Below are 20878 nucleotides of genomic sequence, written 5' to 3'. Positions count from 1 at the left end.
GAGTTGGGCGATATCGTGCTGATCCGATGCTTGTATCACAATACCGAGAATACAGGCTGTCAGGCCGAGGACCGCATCAACAAACCTATTTTTAAACCTGCATCTGGCTGATTTTTGAACAGATCGATTGAGGGAAGCCCGTTGGAGGGATCCATACACTGTCCAATAAGCTGACAATTTAGCCAATCAATATTGCCACCTTAAGAGAATGCTTATTAAAGAGGTAGTGTACCCCCTTTTTCAAGTAATTGAGCTAAACATACTTTTTGTCTACTGTTTTAAACACAGAAAATCATTTTTTGTTATTTTTTTCTAAAGTCTTATTCATTGTGGTCAAGTAAAAAAGTATATATTGCCCTATGTCCACTGGCGCTGTTAAGTGTATCTTGCAAAGGTGGTATGCTGCACATGAGACTTTGCATCATGTCTGTTTTCTATGCCATAGTTATCTAGCTATTTATTGTGACAATGTTCATACAGTAGCTCTTTGTCCCAGTTTAAGCATTGAATTGGTATTACATATTACATAAATTACATATCACCCCTATTCTGATTGTAACTATTTAGATTCAATGCAAATATATGCAACTTACCATTGTTAAAAATATACCAAATTCTCTGTCCATATCAACAGCATCTCCATCTGTGAAAATGAATTGTGACTTCTTGCTCTTCTTGCACTGCAGTACAATGTAAATCTGTTGAGCAGCCACTGACAGAACAGGCAGCTCAATACGATTAAACTCATCGAAGCAGCCCCATGCACCAGATTGTGCTAGACCTGCACCAAACATAAAACAAATGCCACATTTAAAGTCAGCAGTTAATTCAGATTTGTATTGCAAGTCATCATACAAGCTGTAAATCTCATCATAGCAATCATAAAATTATTCAATCATTTATTAAAAAGAAAAACCTAAGATGGTCTAATTAGGAAATCGAGCAGATGGACTACAAAGATTTTATGAAGCTGACACTGCTTAAATGACAATTAAGTCCATTATAGAATATTTGTAAAAAATGTATGCTTTTCGATTTGTTGATATATGCAGGTCATAATATAATTGGGAACATTACTTATATTAATTTAGGGCAATCTGTACATGATATCATACTGTATTTACAAAAGTTTTTTGGGACATAGACCTTGATATATTGTAAAGATGAGCTAAAGATATCCAAAAGTTATGTGATGCCATATTTCTGAAGCAGATTGTTGAGATTCATTCCTAGTGAAATTAATGTGGGCCAATAACCTGAATTGGATGACTGGCTGTATATGTATAAAATTGCGCAATATAAAAAGTTGTGTGCAAACGAATTTTGCTTTGCGCAAATTAAATATAGCTTTTGCAAAAGCGGAAATTATCTAGCAACCACTTCTGACAGTGGAAGTGAGTTTGTGAATTTTATAGTTTGTGCCAATTCACAGTGAATGTAATAAAACTATTTACTGAAAAAGTTGCTATGTTTGCTCCAAAAGCACCTTCAAGAATGTCTTAAAAGTGTGCAATTAAAATTTGCAATTCAATAACAGCTTAAGGAAGAATATTGGAGTGCAAGATGTGAATTTTTTTTTTCGTGCAAATAGTTTTTCTCTTTGCAACTTTTTTTACATTCCCCCATAAGCCCCTAAAGCATTTTTTACATTTCTATTTTATTAATTGGAAAAAAAAACTAAAAAGTATTTGCTTTGCAGTGTAGGTATGAATACCTAATGCATTTGTCAACACGTCACTATTTCTGAATATGTTATGTTTTAACGGTACTGTGCGCATAGGAGTGGATAGAACAAAATGTGTTTAATGTATGTGATTATAACCAAAGGCAATCAAACTAAAGTCTGTTGCCTGTTTTGTTTATGAATTATTACACTTATCTTTGTAAATCCTCAACTTTATGCACATAATCTATGTGTATCTAAGTATCATTTACTCTAGTTTATAGGTAAGACAGCTAAAAGCAAAGTACATTTTACAGTACCCTTGTTGACTAAAACTACTTAATGGAAATGTGAATGGGGAAAGTGGTGATTGAGTAATACTAAAATACACTTGTTAAGCTACCCTTAGCAACCAGTCAGTAATTCGTTTTTATTAGTCTACTACAAATAATAATACAAAATAAAAATATCCATAGTCTGACCATTGCCCCCTGATGAGCATTTATTTCTCAAGAGAATACAGTATATGCTTAGCAACTACGATATATTCATCTGTATTTATCATCAAGTGCTCTCAATGTGTCCCTGCCAATAAAGAGTTATTGTTTGTTTTAGGAAACACTGGTGCCTTTTTATTAAACTATACTTTAGAGGTATAGATTAGCAGCACCCTGCCTCCAACATACGCAAAGGTCCACTCCTTTGAGTTGAGTCACATGTAAGTTATTGGATGTTTCTATAGTAGGGTAACACTACATTTATGTATATACATACATGACAAGTCTCATGCCTATATTGCTACTCTGCCTATATATGGATGATTCAAATTGATGACACAAGTAAACAGTGAAACAGCAAAGCTGAAACCAATTACTTCTTTTTACTTATAGCTAATGGTGCTTTATAAAGAATGTTTCCCATTACAGGTATGGGACCTGTTATACAGGTCCAGATAAAGGATCTTTCTGTAATTTGGATCTCCATATCATAAATCTAAACTCATTTAAAAATCATTTGAACATTAAAAAACACAATAGGATTGGTTTGCCTCCAAAAATGATTAATTATATAATTATATCTTAGTTTGGATCCAGTACAAGTTACTGTTATATTGCTACAGAGAAAAAGGAAATAATTTTTAAAAATTGTAATTATTTGCTTATAATGGAATCTATGGGCGATGGCCTTCCCATAATTTAGCGCTTTCTGGATAACAAGTTTCCATACCTGGAATGGTAAGTAATCAGTCTGTGAACTGTAAGCATTATGACTTTAAAGCAAGGTTGAAGAAATAAATTAATATTTTACCAAAAAAAATATAACTATAACAAACAAGGAAAAGTTGTGCTCACCACTAAGTTGTGCAACACCCCAGCCTAATGTAAAAATTAGTGGTGAGCACAACTTTTCCTTTTTTGTTATAGTTATACAGGAGTAGTGACCAGCTCCATGTTGTAGCACCCACCCTTCCCAACTATAGTCAGGTGATCCCACTGGTGTCTAATAAAAGGGCAGCCAAGTTTGGGAGTTTTACTTTGAAAGCAGCTAGTAAGTTGCATGTAAAACATAGTCCCTTTGTAAAATGTATAATGAAGCAATAGAATTCTTAATGAATCAGATGGAAATTGAGCGTAGGACTGGCCAGATATGGGATGACTTTGACGTAGTTGGCCATCTTAAATATATTGCAATATATAGACAAACAATCCCTGTTTTGCTTAAAGGGTAAGGCATTTTTCAGTAGCAGTATGCACAAAATGTCTTTGTCTTTAACTTTTGTATTTGTGTATATGTATTTTGCGGTCACATCCTCATTGCACCCCCGCCTAATGGTTTTAAAAATTAGTGGTGAGCACAACTTTTCCTTGTTTGTTACAAGTGACTCAAACAACTCATGATAGGGCCTTCGCTAAATGGAAGATTTCAGGAATTGTGTAGTGAACTACAACTCTCAGGCTACTGTGCAATAAAAATAAGAATAATGGGTGACAGGAGGTTCTTGCAGTAAAACAGAATAACTTTATTTGTCCGAGACAAATGATCCACAGGTTTACTTACATTATTATAGCGGCATTGGCAGTATGTACAGGCACACCTGCTAACACAAAGCTTCCAAGGTAGATGCTGGGGAATTTCCTCCAGAGACAACACAGTGGAACTCCATGAGGCAATACCGTCCATCTGAATAGAGGCACCCTCATGATCTCAGCACCTTGACCTGGATCCTCATGCAGGGGATCAGGGAACTCACTAGACCTAATCCCTATTAGGCAGTGTCCCTATCTATAGGCCAGTCATGCCTGAGGGGAGAGCTACCTCCTTTCCATACCTCCTAGTTGGAGCCAAGCTGCTCTTACTATCTGTACTCTCTATCTCACTCTCCTAGAGAGTCTATTACAGATATATCCCTGCCACTCACTAGCCACATTCTCGGGGTCTCTGCTCCCTGACTTATCCTTCTAGAGGTACTGGTCCCTCTAGGCAAATGGCTTTTTTGGGCCTTGCTGTACTCAGGCTCCCCTGGGCACACCCAGCTGGATCAGCAGCCAAAGAGGAAAATCCACCCCTTCACACTCACTATACCAATGTGTGACAGGACGTGGTCACATCGACTCCTGGCCAATAATATAACTATGCAAATTACCACTAGCTACATGGGAATCTGCCCAGCAACTAGGAAGATCAGGAAGTATATGGAGTTAAAGCCATAGGGCACATTAACCATATGGGTCCCTACACATACATTTGAAAATTGTTTTTGATGGAAAATTCATTGTGCATTGGTGAGATAAAATGTTTGAAACTCCACCCTTTAGTAAGCAAATTGTTCTTAACATTTTCATTGTTTAATGATCCTTCCTTTCTTTTGAAGGTTCACAATAGAACTAAGAAATGGTGCCAGATCCCGGACTGCACTGAGGAAGGTATATCTGAAACTTTCCTATCTGGGAAAAAGGTACCATCGATTTTATTTACCCTTATTTTAACACTATATTTTTGTATTGAGATGGATATGCACTATGTCTATCCAGGACACAATGAATAATGGACTATCACACTTGTTACAATATTTGATTTATGTGTGCTAAGGGGGGTTCTGGTGTGGTACACTCCCACTCAAAGAGGGTTAAAGAAAGAAAGGGCAATAGTAAGCCGTAAACGTTGCCTGTTGTTTGACCTAATAAATTCAAGTTTGCTGCAGCCGTATTTTTCCCTGTATGCCTATGCAAACCCCTGGCAAGTGTTTCTGGACTGCCTTGCACCCAACCTACAAGGTTAAATAAGGTGGTTGAAGGACACACAATATTGTATATTTTGAAACTCCACATTTGGCATATTTCCTCTTTCATTTTTGTAACTATACAAGACATTAGTTTGGACCTGCCGGACCCACACTGGGAATGCTGTGATAGAGCTGAAAGCATGAAATATCATCCATAAAAGATGTCAGAAAGAAAAAAAGACATTATTAATGCATGGCTTCTTGCAAGGTGCATTAAGTTGGGGGATATACTGCATTCCCCAGAATTTCCTAAAGCACTTGCTTCTGTTGTCATTGGCCTGCCTAAAACCACGGAGAAGGGATACACCATAAAACAACTTTATAGAAGCATCCAGCAACAATAAAAACCAATAACTTAACATACAAGCAATTTTCATAGAGCTACATGATGTTTTTTATTGTTCACAGCCGTCAGGGTTAATTGAAGGACTACATTTCACACTTCGCCTATACTGGCAAACACTTTTTAATTATTTACCATCATCGCAATGACAGATTTTGCAGCATTTTTCAGAAATATGAATTTTAAAATCAGATCAGGGCACACTGTATAGTACTAGAGATATATGAAGCTGTCTGTATTAAAGAGTAATTTTAGGTCTGCATGTTTTTTTTTAACAAACATAAAAAAAACACCCTGTTGTGTTCAGAAGAAACATATTTGTTATATGGTTGTTCAGAAGAAACATATTTTTATATGGTTGACCAGACCTGAAATTGGAAAACATATGTCATATGTGAAACAACCACTACTGAGGATGTTTGTTTTACACATTTTTTGCCTTGATATGTCTTGCTATGATAATAGCACTGAGTAGAGAATAGTCACCATGTTCCAGAGAGCCTTTTCTTTTGTTTCAAACAGTACTTTATCAAATGTGAAGGTTGCTACACTATCAGTTCAATAACTTAGAAGTACCAATAATATTGCTGAGTTTTAAGCATTTTACACATAAAAATGAATAAACCATATATTTATGTGTACGTCCTTATATAGAAAGTGACTCAGATCCATTTGGTTGATGTGGAAGGAGAGGGGAAGGATAAAAAGACACATGCATTAATCGTGCATCTTTTTTTTGCATTGCATCTTTTTGTTGCTTATCATTTTTGTTTTCTAGCACAAAGCAAAATGAGCAGCCGGTGATTTTTTTTACTCAGTTTAGCAAAAATATTCGCTATCTGCAAAACACGGACGTTCACAGCGAATCTGTACATGTAATTTTTTTCACTAATCACTATGTATTTCACTAAATTAGTAAGAGACGTGTAATGCACTCTGGCCAAAGCGGGCAAGTTCTAATGCAGATTTCCTGATCCTGCATAGATATGATACTTTGGGATATTTAACTGGGCCTATCAATATTATCATGATTTTATAAACATAAAGAAACCAAATATATTTCATATAAACAGGCCCTGGTCTAATCATTGTTAGGAGAACCAAAGAAGGCATTTTTCACACAGTAAAAAACATATCTCATCCCTCACCTGCATATATTGCATTTCTTTTTCTACAGACCAACAAAATAAGCCTAATGTAAAAATTAGTGGTGAAAAAGAATCTCTCCCAAAATTATAGACACTTTATATTCATAATCAAGTCAAGCAAACCTATTATTTTAACTTTACAATTAATTTTATTTTCATCAGATATTTTGTTTTGCACTGCCATCTGCTGTTGCTGACTGTATGGCTAATGTGAGAGCTAAGATCAAAATCAGAAATTGTTTGTTGTGAACATAACTTTATTGGAAGAAGTCATCATTCAAGTTTGCTTCAACACTCTGTAAGAATTAGACCCACCAAGCAATATAATCACTCCTTCAAAAGATAAAAGTCTGACACCAAGGTAAATAACACTTACCTCCAATTTCTAATTTTTAAATGGCATGTAAAGGCAAAAAAATAAAATCCCATTTTTACTTTCTTTAATGAAAAGGAAACCAATATACTTTAGTTAAAAAATGTGTACTGTATGCAGTGAAAATCTCCCTTCATTTACTGCTGTGGATAGGAATTGTCAGACAGTCCCTAACTGCTCTGTAGGGACACAATCATACTTATGAACAGTAGGGGGAGCCCCTGCCCTACTTCCCAGCCATGCAGAACTCAAGCAGTTTTGTTTGGTTCCCTGTACAGCAGTTGTCGACTGTGTAGAGATCTGTATTGGATTTTATTTTTGCCTTTACATCCCCTTTACTGTTTCCAACCTTAGTTGCAGGGACAAAGATCATGGAGCCAAATTTAAACAGATAAACTGGGATTCTATTTGGAGGATTGTTTTGCTGCAGCCACTGGTTCTGCAGAGTTGGATAAAGTTTGTATTAAACAATACAAATACTATAAATGTGTAATCACATTAGATTACATGACAAAACAGGACCAGTGCAGTCTGCCAATTCTGATTTATTAATCAGTCTTGCTCCTTCGGCTTCTGGCAGATATGATTTGACTTGTGCTGTTTTGATAATTTATGCGCAGTCTTGGTCTTGCAAATATTTGAAAGCATAAATCATTTGTTTAAGTAGGCTTGTGGTTCAGTAAGTTCATGTTTATGTTTAGTATAGAAAATACAGCATTTCTAGCCTTATTCTATTTTAGACTTTACTTCCCCTTTAACTGCATGTATGTTTTAAGTTCTGTATTAAAGAGATACTGACACCAGAAAATAACCTTTTTTATATCCATCATAACATTATCTTTGAATGCTATTTATACTTTTGCCATACAATTATTTGCCTGATGCTTTAACATTACCTTTCGTACCCCCATGTTCTTCTATGAGGGGGCTGCCATATTTGTGCAGCAGTAGGTGGTTAGCATTAGAAACTCTAACTGACAAGACAGTCAGGTTGGCAAAACAGTCAGGTTTAGGAATGTCAAGTAACAAGCAAAAAAACGATCAACGTGATCTATATGTAACTTTTAATGTAGATTAATATTTTGAAAAGAACATTTTGAGTGTCAGTATCACTTTAACTGCGATCCTTTTGGGATCCTGATTTTTCTTTTTATACTCTGATTTTTTTTCTGTACAGGTGCAATCTACTTAACTAGGGGAATCAATACATGCCTTTGTATATTCGGCCAAGCCCTCTGTAGTCCATCTGGTCAGAGCAGTTGAATACTACAACATACTTCCCAAGACATTTGCCCATGTCCTTTGTGGTCTCTGTTTTTCCTGTGCCAGCAGGACCTGCTGGTGCTCCTCCCATACTCATTCCCAAAGCCTGAGACAGTGTGATGTAACATCTGTTAAGGGCCACAAGACCAAGAAGAGCAAGATTATTTCAACAGTTTTCAAATTTCCATATTTTTAATGTCTAAGCAGTTTTAATAAAATATTACTAATTCCTATCGCATTCCATTTTACATTGCATAATTGATGTATACTATACTTAGATGCAAAATTAAATTTTTTGGTTTTATAGCCAATTAAATAAATTTTTTGGATTTGCTTGATCTGCCTTTGTACAGTACATTCAAAAATAAATTAGACAAACAACCTTCCCAGATAACAGTGTACTAAATGTAAATGAACTGCTCAGAGAAAGGTTAATTTATATTTTTCTTTTACTTGGGAGAGAAGTTGTTTATGCTAAAGTAGAATTTTAATATTAGATGCTGCTGGGAATTATATGTTGACAAGTGGCTTTTGGCTGAAAATATATAGGGATGCACCAAATCCACTATTTTAGGATTCAGCTGAAATTCAGCCGGAATTCTTTGTGAAAATTTAGCTGAATACTGAACCAAATCCCAACCCTAATTTGCATATATAAAGTAAGGCTAAAACTTTTGACTTTGTTGTTTGCGTGAAAAAGCCATGTGATTTTTTGGATTCAAATTCGGTTCGGCCAGACACTTTCTGCTGAATCCTGCTGAAAAAGGCAGAATCTTGTCTGAATCCTGGATTCAGTGCATCCCTACAAATATGAGCTATTTTTTAGATTGTAAGATGTTTAAGCCAGGGTCCTCTTCACTTTTTGTATTGGTTAATGGTCGTTATATACAGTATGTAATTCTGTATATTCAATGTATAAACCCAGTTATTGTACAGCACTGCAAAATATGTTGGTGTTTTATAAATTCAATAAGTTATGTAATAAAGTTAATAATAATAATAATAAGAAGAAATAATTCAGTGGAAAACACCTTTCACCAACCATCCTGTCTGCCATTGACTTAATGCACATGCTTTGGTGAAGAATTTATTATTCATAATAACGAGAGAAACTGGCTCAAATAAGCTCTTGGAAAGGTGAAATTACATTGTGGGTGAAGTGTTTTTAGGTCTACAACAGCATATACATTGCCCTATCTTCAGATATTGGATATTGTTAACTGTTGTTTATACACAATACAAGCTTGAGCTTTATTTATGTCTGCCTTCACTGTTTCCTTGTTCTCTGCACTGCTCAGCAAATCAATGAACCAGGATGCAGAATAGATTATGAGAAAAATCAATAAATAACCACTTTGTATAACGTATAGAATAAATTAAATAGATGTAAAATGTATTTCCCAATATGTTTTTATTCTTCCATGAAAAAATGTGTGTACACATACAATTTTTTTTATAAAACTTACATTCATATATGAACACAAAATTACGTAAAATGGGGGTAGCACATGGGGATTACTCAGATGGTATGCTGGATTTCCCCTTCATTTATAAGCATCTTTTACTGTACCTGTCAGTCAGTGGGGTAATGACCAGCCTGTCAGTACAACCCAAGTATTCATTGCAATAACTGAATTCCACATCTGTGATCTGAATTATACATTTGTCTATATCTTCAATAAAGTAAAATCTGGACTGTTTTTGCCATTCAAAATCCGATGCAGATTTTATATTCATTCGGACCTGTAAACCAAAACAGTATACTTCATTTTGCATGACTGAAAGGATAATAATGCATATACCAAATTTGATATGCATCACATGTCTGTAGTTGTATATTCCATTGTTTACTGGATGATGACTAGATTTTTTAACTTTTAATTTTGTTAAAACGTATTTCTTATTTCTCTAGGCTTCAATCTGGACAAAAAAATATAATTCAGAAGTATGGACTAGTTATACTTTACAGACTTAAGTTTCCAGATGCGTTGATCATCACATTTCATATCTATAAAGGTATATATGTACCATATCATCAAAGATATCCTTCTGGTGAACATGAATGGTGATCAGAGTCTCGTACTTGGTCCTCTCCATTTTGGTCAAGTCACGAGTTGTCATATCAATCAGGTCATTTAGCAAATCCAGGAATTTCTGGTTAGTTGTTTGCATAACCTTTATAAAATGGCATATTTGAAAAAACAAATGTTGAGTTCATGAACCAATACACAGCCACTTTAGAATAAGTGCTCTAGAGAATAACATTTCCATGTTAATTCTTCAAGAGACAGTAAAGTAAAATCTCCATAAGCAAGCCATCTAGCATATTTATTTGAATTGGGTTTAGGCTGGAAATTATGCTGGACTTTAATATAAAGCTGTTTCAAGCCATGAGGCGCATATTTATAAATGTCTGTGCTAATGTACATTGCTTTGTGCACAAGTGCCTCTCTATAAATAAAAATACACATACATACATACATATAGTACTCAGTACACAGTATCGCTTTGTTTTTAAAGCACAAAAAGGCGCTGTGCCAACTAGCATAAAAATATTAAAAGATTACATAATGGGTTCTGCTCATGTAAAACAGTTTGTTGAGTTATATGAATTCATCCTCCCTTTCCTTTCACAATGTGGTTTCCAACACTACCTTTCTGTCTGTTTTTGCCATATTTAGAGCTTCTTCTGCATCCTTGGTCCAGATCATCTGAATTCCCAAAAGGCCAATTTGCGCAGGATACATTGCCTGGAAGTCATAAAGCTTGAATCCAGAATCACTAATTGCAATGGAAGCCTGTCTGATTATGGTGTGTAGGGTCTTTTTAACGCTATTAAGCAGAAGTCCAAGCCATGCCTCCACATTTCCCTAATTTGAGAGAACAAAAAGAAATACATAAAGCAAGAAAGAAATCAAGATGCCACATCACCCTTAGATAACAGAAGTACTGCCATACTGTTATTTTACCTGTGCATTTACTTGTTCAATCAGGTTGACTTTTTCCCCTTCTTGAGATTCAAAATATAAAATCTGGTCATAATTCTTTTCATGGAATCCCACCCTATTAACATTGTCAAACAAACTTAAAAGATGTGCCTGAAACAATAAAAAAATGAATATAATTAATTCTTGATTATAGACTTTTTACAGTGTATGGGGTTGATTTACTGACATACAGTATGTGCTAAACTGCCCAAATGATGTTGCTCAAAGTAGTCAATTAGTAAGTATGTTGTAGATTAGAATTTCAAGTTAAGAAGCAAAACCAAAGTTCTGAATGGTTGTTATGGAGAACTATACTTGCTCCATTTAGCATTTATTTTAGTAAATCATCCTATATGTGTATTAGTTGATGGAACCGTTATGTAAACATGGTGAAATATCAGTACAATAGCTAGCCCAAAAGAAAGAAATTTCACTTAATACCTGTTAAAAGCATCACTTATTAATTTTTCCCATACAAATGCCTGGTATTTCTAATTATAAAGCAAGCAAATGTACCTTTTATTGTAAACTTCCATTTAACATGAAAAGCATTTCCAACTACTTTTTAACAAATCAGCCACTGGATCAATCTTCATATCTGTTTTGTAATCTTATTTAAGACTATAATTCCATCCCATTTAACTTCAGCTCTTGTCAATCAAATGAAACTTTGTTCAACAGCTGAATTGACGAACAAGCCATTCATATATATTGTTTTCAGACAGTTTAATTGAAAAACTGCTTTTAAATAAATACTTATTATTGATGCATTAAAAATGCTTTTCAAGTCAATGCTAATAAATATGCAGTAGACCTAAATATTACATTATGTAGCATTAGCTGGTAATTTTATGTACTTAAGTACATAAAATTAAAAACAGCTAATGAGACATGAACTTACATTTTTTTCCTAAAAAAAATACTTTAATGGTATTCAACAGCAATGCCAGATGCATAAATGGTGTTTCTATAGAAATAAATCTAATCAACTGGACTTGCTGTGTTTTATCCTTGAAGACGTTTCACCAGTCATCCAACAGGCTTTCTCAATTCAGAATAACTTGGCTACAGGATTGGGTACAGAGGGTGGTTGTTAATGGTACATTCTCTGCTTGGAGTAAGGTTCTTAGTGGGGTCCCTCAGGGCTCGGTATTGGGTCCACTTTTATTTAACTTGATCATTAATGACTTAGGGGAGCGTATTGTAAGTAATGTATCAGTGTTTGCAGATGACACAAAACTATCCAGCCCAATAATTTCCATGCAGGATGTGTCATCCTTGCAACAGGATCTTGACAAACTGACGATCACACAGTATTAGTGATTTATGGCTCCGGAAACTTCCATATTCAGCCAATCAGTGAAGCAGGAAGAGAAAGCCCCTTCTGTTTGTATTGTATTAGAGAGGGTGCAGAGAAGGGCAACTAAGCTGGTAAAAGGTATGGAAAATATTCACGCTGGAGAAGAGGCGCTTAAGGGGTGATATGATAACTATGTATAAATATATAAGGGATCATATAATAATCTCTCTAATGCTTTATTTGCCAGTAGGTCTTTCCAGCTGACTCATTCCGATTAGAAGAAAAGAGGTTACGCCTAAATATTCGGAAGGGGTTTTTTTACAGTGAGAGATGTGAAATTCTCACCCTGAACCAGTTGTACTGGCTGATACATTAGATAGCTTTAAAAAGGGGTTGGATGGCTTTTTAGCAAGTGAAAGAATACAGGGTTATAGAAGATATCTCATAGTACAAGTTGATCCAGGGACTAGTGTGATTGCCATTATGGAGTCAGGAATTAATTTTTTCCCCCTCTGAGGCAAATTGGAGAGGTTTCAGATGGGGTTTTTTTGCCTTCCTCTTGATCAACTGGCAGATAGGCAGGTTAAAAAAAGTAAAAAGGTTGAACTTGATAGACGTGTGTCTTTTTTTAACCTAATTTACTATGTTACTATCTTCCTCGAGGATAAATATCCTCTGGAATGTTGCTCTAATCATCATAATCTGTTTATCATAATCCACAATGATGTCATTAAATTAGATGTTGATTGTATTAGCAGGATTGGAGTTTTGATGTGTACCAAAACAGTATTGTATGTGGCAGACAATAGATGTCGCACCCCCCCCCCCAAACACACATTGAGACTTGTTATTTGGATTTGGCAGTCTTCAAACGTGTGTCCTTTTTCTTTTAGATGTAAGAACATGGCTGAGTTCTGACCAGAGGAGCTGGCTCTTCTGTGCTGCGCCATACGCTGGTGTGACTGTTGTTTGGTTTCCCCTACATTCAAATCAGAGCATTCCTCACTGCATTGAACTGCATACACAATGTTACTCTTTTTGTGCTTTGGGATGGGGTATTGTCGGTGAACTAGTTGCTAACTCAGTGTGTTGCTGGGTTTAAAGCAGATAGAGATGTGGTGTTTTGTTTAAAATTCTTCTAAGTTTTTCTGACACCCCAGCTACATATGGGAGGACCAAGTTCTTTCTCCTGTCCTGTTTTCCACCTTCACCATTATGTCTTGGTGGCAGTCTTGGTGTTATTGCTTCTTTTTCCACCGGTTTTCACGAAAGCCCAATCTGGATACCCACATGTCTTCAGGGCCCCTCTGAGATGTTTCATCTCTTTCAACTTAGCTTCTGTGCTGGTAGGATCTTGTCTGCTCTGTGATATAGAGTTTTGATGACCCCCAGTCTGTGATCTAGTGGATTGTGGGAGTCAACCAGCAGGTACTGGTCTGTGTGGGTAGGTTTCCTGTAGATCTCTGTTTCCAGCTTTCCCCCCTCTCTGTCTGTAGAACTTATCTTTGTACTTGAAATATGTGGTACTTAGGCATAGGTCCAGTAAGGAACATACTTGTTCTGGGTTAAGCTTCATTCTGTTGTCAAGGGTGTTGTCTTTTAGCAACCGTTTTCTCACTGTTTTAACTGCCTCTGTGATGGGAATGCACGTAAAAAGAGAAGAAACATCATATGATACCATGGTTACTTCTGTACCCAGTACTAACCCTTGGATTTTGTCTGTAAAATCCTGGGAGTTCTGTATGTGATGCTCTGTATTTCCAACCAACTGGGCTAGGATATTGGCTAGGTATTTTGCCACATTGCAGGCAGGTCATAGAGTTAATGCTGCTGACAATAGGTTTGAGATGGGCCCCTTCCTTGTGTATCATAGGGAGTCCATATATACATGGAGGGGTTTCCCCAGGTTAGAGGCGATGATATGTGGCCTGATCAATAGCTTTGTCTTCTTTCAGCTGTTTTAAAAGGTCTATGACATTTTTCTTGTAGCTGTTGGTTGGGTCCCTTCTTAGGGCTTCATATGTGTTGTTGTCGCTGTTGTCAGTGTGGCCACTTTTGCATGGTAGTCTGATGTATTAAGTACAACTGTGCATCTTCCTTTATCCACAGGCAGGATGGTGATATTTGAGTCCTTTTTGAGGGATGTTAGTGCTTCCCTTTCCAGTGATGTCAGGTTTGATGGAGGTGGTTTGGCACTGGCTAGGGCTGCAGACACTTTGAGGCGAAGTTGTTCAGCCTCATTTCGTGGTACTTTGTTTTTATGGATTGAGGCGAAGTTGCTGCAATAATATCTACCACTGGGATGGTTTTTGGAGCAATTGCAAAGTTTAAACCTTTGGCTAGGACCTCCATCTCTGACTGGGTAAGAGCCCTGTCAGACAAATTCTTTACCCAGTTTTCTTTGTTTTCCGGTGTCCCTGTTCCTTCTTTTCTCCTCCAGATTAATTTCTCCTCTTTTTGTTTGTTCCCTGAATGGGATACCACAATGGATAACTTGTTCTCTTGCCTTTCCTTACTGTTATTGTGCTGACAAAGCTGTGCTTGTTTTGTGAGCTCCCTCACTCCACGTTTACAATAGGCAGCAGTGGGGTCAAGCTTTGTTCTGCCTGAGTGATGTTGTATTGTAAGGCATCAACTGTAAAATTGTTCTGCCTTATACGTTTATTTGGCAGTTGTTTCTGGGCCTTCTTTAAAATCTGCTTGGCTTTGTGGCCCTCTCCCGTGGAATCCAGGTGTATACTACATGTTATGAGCCCATGTTGTCAGCATCTGAGGTTGAAGCATAGGTGGTTTCTATTGTCTGCCAGTTTTCTTGCTGTTTCCTCATATTCCTGTATAAATTTAAGGGTTTTCTCCCCAAAATGACACATAAAATGCTGTTTTGGCACCTCTCCCTGGAAGGTTTAATAACACATCAAAGCTTCAATCTTGCTAATACAATCAACACCTAATTTAATGACATCATTGTGGATTATGATAAACAGATTATGCTGATTGGAGCAACATTCCAGAGGATATATATTCTGGAAGGAAGATTTACAAGTTATTCTGAATTGAGAAAGCAGGTTGGATGACTGGTAAAACGTCTTCAAGCAAAAATACAGCAAGTACAGTTTATTTGACTTATTTCCATAGATATACCATGACCTGGATGAATGAGAATCTTCACAAACATAAATGGGGTTGGTTTTGGAGGGGATTGGGGGTAGCAAATAGTTAGGATCCCAGTATGTGTAAAGTTACTTATTTGAGACAGGGAGGTGAAGGTGTCATCTTTATATACTATACTGCATAGCCTACATATCTCATTATTATTACCTGAATTGTGTGTGAATCAGATGCTTGTCCAAGAATTTCCAGGAGAGCTGGATCAGATACAAAGAAAAAACGAGGAAATACTAAGCGCTTCTTCTCCAAGTACCCAGTAAGTGATTTCTGACACATTTCTAGTTGTTCCAGAAGATGCGGTAGTAATTGTGCTAAAGTCTCATCTCCAACACAGCACTGTACTATTTTGGGTGTCTCATGTGCTCGCTGCATTATCTTCTGCCAAGATTTGTCAATATTCTGAAACCTTTTAGCCTCCTAAAAAAAATGTAATAAGCACATATTCAACATAAACCATATTGCCTTAATTCTGCCACATTTTGCAATAGCTAAAGTTCAAACATTTTCCATGCGGTATGGTCTATGAACTCACCAGCCATGCATATTTAATTGCTTTCATGTTTCCCAATGCATCTGTATCCACAGGTATAGAGATCAGCACATAATTTATCAAAATTATCAAGACTTTTTTTTAGAAATGTATTTTGTATTTGTATTAATTGCGGATTTCCATCTATGTACTATAGGTACAGACTCTCATTAACTGAATCAACCCATGTCATGACTTGACACATCCTTCATACTTACACAGATGGAACCTGACTACTGTGTGCATCAGCCCCCAGAACAGATTCACTGCCTAAGGAAGTAACTTAAAGCTTAAACATTAACACTAAATGGTATGTGGAACCTAATATGGGAGAACAATTTTGTATATAAAGATTTTGTTAATTTATTGTATATGTTATGTTTTTATTTTGGCAGTTGATTTTGCTTTTATGTTTTATTAATCTACTGATGTTATGACATTAAAAGCAAATATTTAAGGTTGCCTATCTGGGTAAAATTTGTTATTTCTCAAGCCTGCATGACCTTAAATACATTTCCCCATATGTAATAAAAGGCACTAAGCTTGTGCAGGAGTAGTAACCCATAGCAGCCAATAAGATGTTTGCTTTTTAACATGTGACCAGTAAATTCTACCTTCTGACTGCATCTGGACAACTGTAGTGCATTTTATTACATACCCCCATTAATCCTTAGGCACTACAATGACAAAGAGAAATTCAGAATAGGGCGGTGAATATTAGTAGTGCTGTAGAATGAATATATTTATGCATTATTACTTTACTTTTTTTTAACCTTTAATTCCAAAAATGTTGTGGTTTCTTTACGAGTGATCAACAAATTGGTTCATTTATGGCCATAGTAGTTGCTAAATTTCAACAGTTCAGTTAATTATAGCAACCAATAAGACATTTGTTTTCATTTTTTAACCTGTTGTAGACTTTTTAAAGCTAATTGTTGATTGGTTGGTATTAGCACAGTAAAAGGATATCAAAGGTCTTGGTGGTTCGCTCCCTCTGCCGGTTTCCAAAGGTGTCTGTTCTCCCTCAGACCTGTACAATAATCCAATTCAAAGCTGCGAAGGGAAACCAGCGCTCATCCAGCACGAGGTATAGACAGACAAAGGGGCAAGAAATTGATTCTCATATAGTGTATTTTTTCATAGATATAGTCCACCCTTTTGTGAGATTAAAATATTTCTAAAAAAGGTGCCTTCTCCAGAATATGCTATTTGCCGTGCTTAAACTTCACACAATAGGTGAGTCTAATGTGAGGATACTCACGAACGTTTAAACAAAGTTTGGGCGTTTAGAAAGATAATTGGACGATCATCCCCTCAATTCTCTCCAACCTCTGTGGCTTAAAAACAATGCGCTGACATAGTGTAAAATCGTCACTTTTTTTAATCCCAAAAATAAAATTAAAATCACACACAATTGAATTCATTCTGGAACATAATTTCTTTTGGTTCCAGGACAGGTACTATTTACAGACATGTGGGACAGCCATGGGTACGAGGTTCGCGCCCAGTTATGCAAATTTGCACATGGGGTATTGGGAAGAATGTCATGTTCTCCCATACCTAGAACTGGGAGCGAGCCTTGTCCTATGGCGTCGCTACATAGATGACATAGTGCTTGTCTGGAGGGGGTCGGCAAGTTCACTGTGTGAGTATGTAGCCTCCCTAAACCAAAATGATTTGAACATTGACCTATCTCTCACCTATAGTTATGAAAAAATAAATTTTCTAGATCTAGAGATTTACTCTAAAGATACACAACTACACTTTAAAACCTTCTTTAAGGAAGTAGATGCAAACAACTATGTACTACCATATAGCAATCATCACCCACAATGGGTAAAAAGCATCCCCTTTAGCCAAATGTGTCGGCTAAAAAAGAACTGTAGTGAAGATAAAGTGTTAGAGGAACAACTAGATCAGATGAGCAACAAATTTCGAGAAAGGGGATATAAAGAGAGAACAATAAAAGAATCTAGAGAAAAGGTAGATAAAATAATAAGAACAGACCTATTGGGAGGAAAAGTAAAGGTAAATAAAGGTGAAACAAAACAAGAGATAGTATTCTCGACTACATACAACCCATTGGCCAAGAGTATAGGAAAAATTATTAAAAGACATTGGGGAGTACTACAATGTGATATAGAATTGCGAGGAATCATTCCAGACAAACCCAAAGTGGTATTTAAAAGAGCGAACAATTTGAAACAAATTCTAACTAATAACCACTGTATCAAAAAAGAGCATATACATAAGGAACATACATGGGCGGGTTTTTACCCATGTTCTTTATGTACGGCCTGTAGATATGGGAAGAAAAAGAAAAAATTCACTTCAGAAGTAAACAAAAGGGAATTTGAGATAAAACAGAATATTAGATGTACAACAAAAAATGTGATTTACTGTTTACAATGCCCATGCGGAATACAATACGTGGGAAAAACTAATAGGAAGTTGAGAGATAGAATTAGAGAACACGTTAATAATATAAAAAAAGGGAATGAGAAACATACCGTCTCTAAACATTTTAGAGATTCCCACGGAATGAATCCTGCTGGTTTACAATATTGGGGGGTGGAAGAAGTGAAAAAAAGATGGAGAGGGGGGGATTTGGTAAAAACCACCCTACAGTGCGAAAGCCGCTGGATTTACAGCCTAGAAACCTTTACGCCTAAAGGACTCAATGTAGACATCAATTTGAGAGCTTTTTTATAATTTAAATGGAAGTAAAAAATGTGTATTTGTATGTAACGACCTAATTGCCCTAGAATTATAATTTTGCTGCCTATTTGAAATTTCTAAATGACCTAGATTACAATTATGCTGTTTATGCTGTATGTGGGAACTTGGAATGTTTTTATGGTAAAGAGTGAAGAGGCTGTGTAATATGGGGACATATCTATCCATCGGTAGGGACAGTAAGGATGTCTCCCCGGCGATTGAAATAGTTTGTTGGGTTGTGGTAACATAAAGGAGACTTTTCGCTGGAAAGATGTTGCTATACATACATATAAACAAGTAGGGCAGAGAAGCGGAAGGGAGGAACACGTAGCCGGATCCGATATCTCTTCATAAGGTGACATGCGCACTGACACTTTCGAAGCCCTTGAGGAAGTCAGTAGACGAAACGCGTCGGGCAGTGACGTCATCCACGAGCGCACTTGGGATACACGAGGCGGTCGAGACGCCGGCAACAACACCTATACCGGCTGCCTAAGTGACTCCAACAGATGCCAAACTGGTGACTTTTGTTTTAATGCGAAAATTTTAACAGTAACATTGTGAGTGTGATTTTAATGTTATTTTTGGGATTAAAAAAAGTGACGATTTTACACTATGTCAGCGCATTGTTTTTAAGCCACAGAGGTTGGAGAGAATTGAGGGGATGGTTGGTATTAGCAACTGCACTAGTGCAATTAAGCACCCATGTTAGTAAATTAGCCATTGAAATTGTTAACCTATGGGTTGATACACAAAAAATGGTCTCAATGCTGTTGAAAGGATGTATACATGGTCCCCTTTAATACTATGATATTTCTTTCTACAGAATATTTAAAATATTTAATGGAATGAAGTCATAAAGGAAGCCAAACATTTCCATATATTCAGCTATAAGGAAATGTCATGGGAATTTTTAAACTTTATTTATAAGATTGCTTTTACTCAAGGCAACTGACAGGTGATAGTTGTGCAAGATGATAATGGCATATAATCTTGAGAAATACCATTATATCCCAGTGCAAATAAGGTTGGCAGTTTATATCTGCTTGTGTATGGGGGCCTTTAGGGTAGTGCCACATGGGGGATGAAATCAGCTTGCTGAAATATGCCTGTAGCCTCCTCTTCCTTTCAAATCTGGAACCATTGTGATGGCAAGTTGCGAACACACTCGGCGTATTTCAGCAAAGAAACACTAGACTTTGCATTTCACACTGAAATCAGTCGAATGTTTGTTTGCACCGGAGCCGACACAATGGTTCTGATCTGGGATAATTTTTTATCAGATGGCTTGCAACATTGTTTCAGAAGGTAGATCCGGGAGTGCAGAAAATGTAAATGTATAGACAAATACAGCTTTCAATACAATTTTTAAAGAGCACCTGTCAGCAACAGTCAGATGCTCATTATTCGCATATGTACTAGACAGTATGGCTGCTTGCACTGGGAGTCTGGTGACCCAGCACTAGAGGAAGTGTTTTTTTTAAAAAAAAAATGCAGTTGTTTTCTCCAACCTGAATGTGGTCTCTATTAGCCCGCACCTCTTGTAGGGGAGTCTATTTTATCTAACAGCTAAAGTTATTAGCGGAATCTTTATGATTGCACAAAAATGATAGAGCAATGTCTAATTTGCTATAAGGAGGAAAAATAATATTCATTAAATCAGTCAATTTAGGTTGTATACTAAAAATGTTCTATTCATGAGAAATAATCTAGGTAGTCATAGATACAACATTTATTTCAAATTTGTAAACTCATATCTCATTTTTACTGTGCTATCTTTACAGGACTACTCATTTACTGTAGTTACTGCTGTATAATATTTTGCTTGTTGATCCTCTGTAATCTAGCTACAGCTTTGTAGCCAACATTCCCATTTGTAAACACCTTCACGTCATGAGATTAATATGTAGTGATTATCATTACAACTTGCCACTTTATAAATAGGCCCCAATATTACTTGTATAGCATACATGGGGGGTTAATATCTTGGTGCATTATAAATACATGATAACAGGGACATTTTTATTGGTTCTGCTGAATCTAATTTAGAAGAAATGTATGTTGCACAAAGCAATACCTTACTACTTGTTAGGGTAATGTACA

The 20878-nt window shown here is 36.3% G+C and overlaps 2 protein-coding genes across 7 annotated transcripts in view; one reads left to right on the top strand and one right to left on the bottom strand.

Annotated features, from left to right (window-relative positions):
- LOC108718513 (dynein heavy chain 5, axonemal) overlaps positions 1 to 20878 on the bottom strand; it is a 379491-nt gene that overhangs the window by 218809 nt on the left and 139804 nt on the right. For all 5 annotated transcript variants that reach the window (XM_041566222.1, XM_041566224.1, XM_041566225.1 and 2 more), the window contains 7 exons: positions 15679 to 15945; positions 11043 to 11171; positions 10728 to 10943; positions 10102 to 10248; positions 9644 to 9816; positions 8023 to 8201; positions 594 to 781 (listed from right to left, as the gene is read on the bottom strand). In XM_041566222.1, the coding sequence (XP_041422156.1) occupies positions 594 to 781; positions 8023 to 8201; positions 9644 to 9816; positions 10102 to 10248; positions 10728 to 10943; positions 11043 to 11171; positions 15679 to 15945 (1299 nt within the window). The remainder of the gene's footprint in view (positions 1 to 593; positions 782 to 8022; positions 8202 to 9643; positions 9817 to 10101; positions 10249 to 10727; positions 10944 to 11042; positions 11172 to 15678; positions 15946 to 20878) is intronic.
- Positions 15366 to 19386, top strand: LOC121394669. 2 transcript variants are annotated; one of them, XM_041566228.1, is made up of 3 exons: positions 15366 to 15467; positions 15699 to 15784; positions 16215 to 19386. In XM_041566228.1, exon 3 carries the CDS (start codon positions 17543 to 17545, stop codon positions 18767 to 18769), a length of 1227 nt encoding a protein of 408 aa, XP_041422162.1. In that variant the 5' UTR covers positions 15366 to 15467; positions 15699 to 15784; positions 16215 to 17542; the 3' UTR covers positions 18770 to 19386. The 2 variants fall into 2 exon arrangements, with proteins under 2 accessions (XP_041422162.1, XP_041422161.1); XM_041566227.1 differs by having other exon boundaries at positions 15392 to 15467; positions 15712 to 15784.

The sequence above is a fragment of the Xenopus laevis genome, chromosome 6L (assembly GCF_017654675.1).
Source record: "Xenopus laevis strain J_2021 chromosome 6L, Xenopus_laevis_v10.1, whole genome shotgun sequence".
NCBI lineage: Eukaryota > Metazoa > Chordata > Amphibia > Anura > Pipidae > Xenopus > Xenopus laevis.
Note: the sequence above shows the minus strand (reverse complement) of the source record. Positions and strands in the feature narration are given on the sequence as shown.

What these genes read in the sequence shown, in the direction of transcription:
- LOC121394669 (XM_041566228.1), top strand. Translation starts at nt 17,543, where the DNA reads ATGGGTACGAGGTTCGCGCCCAGTTATGCAAATTTGCACATGGGGTAT.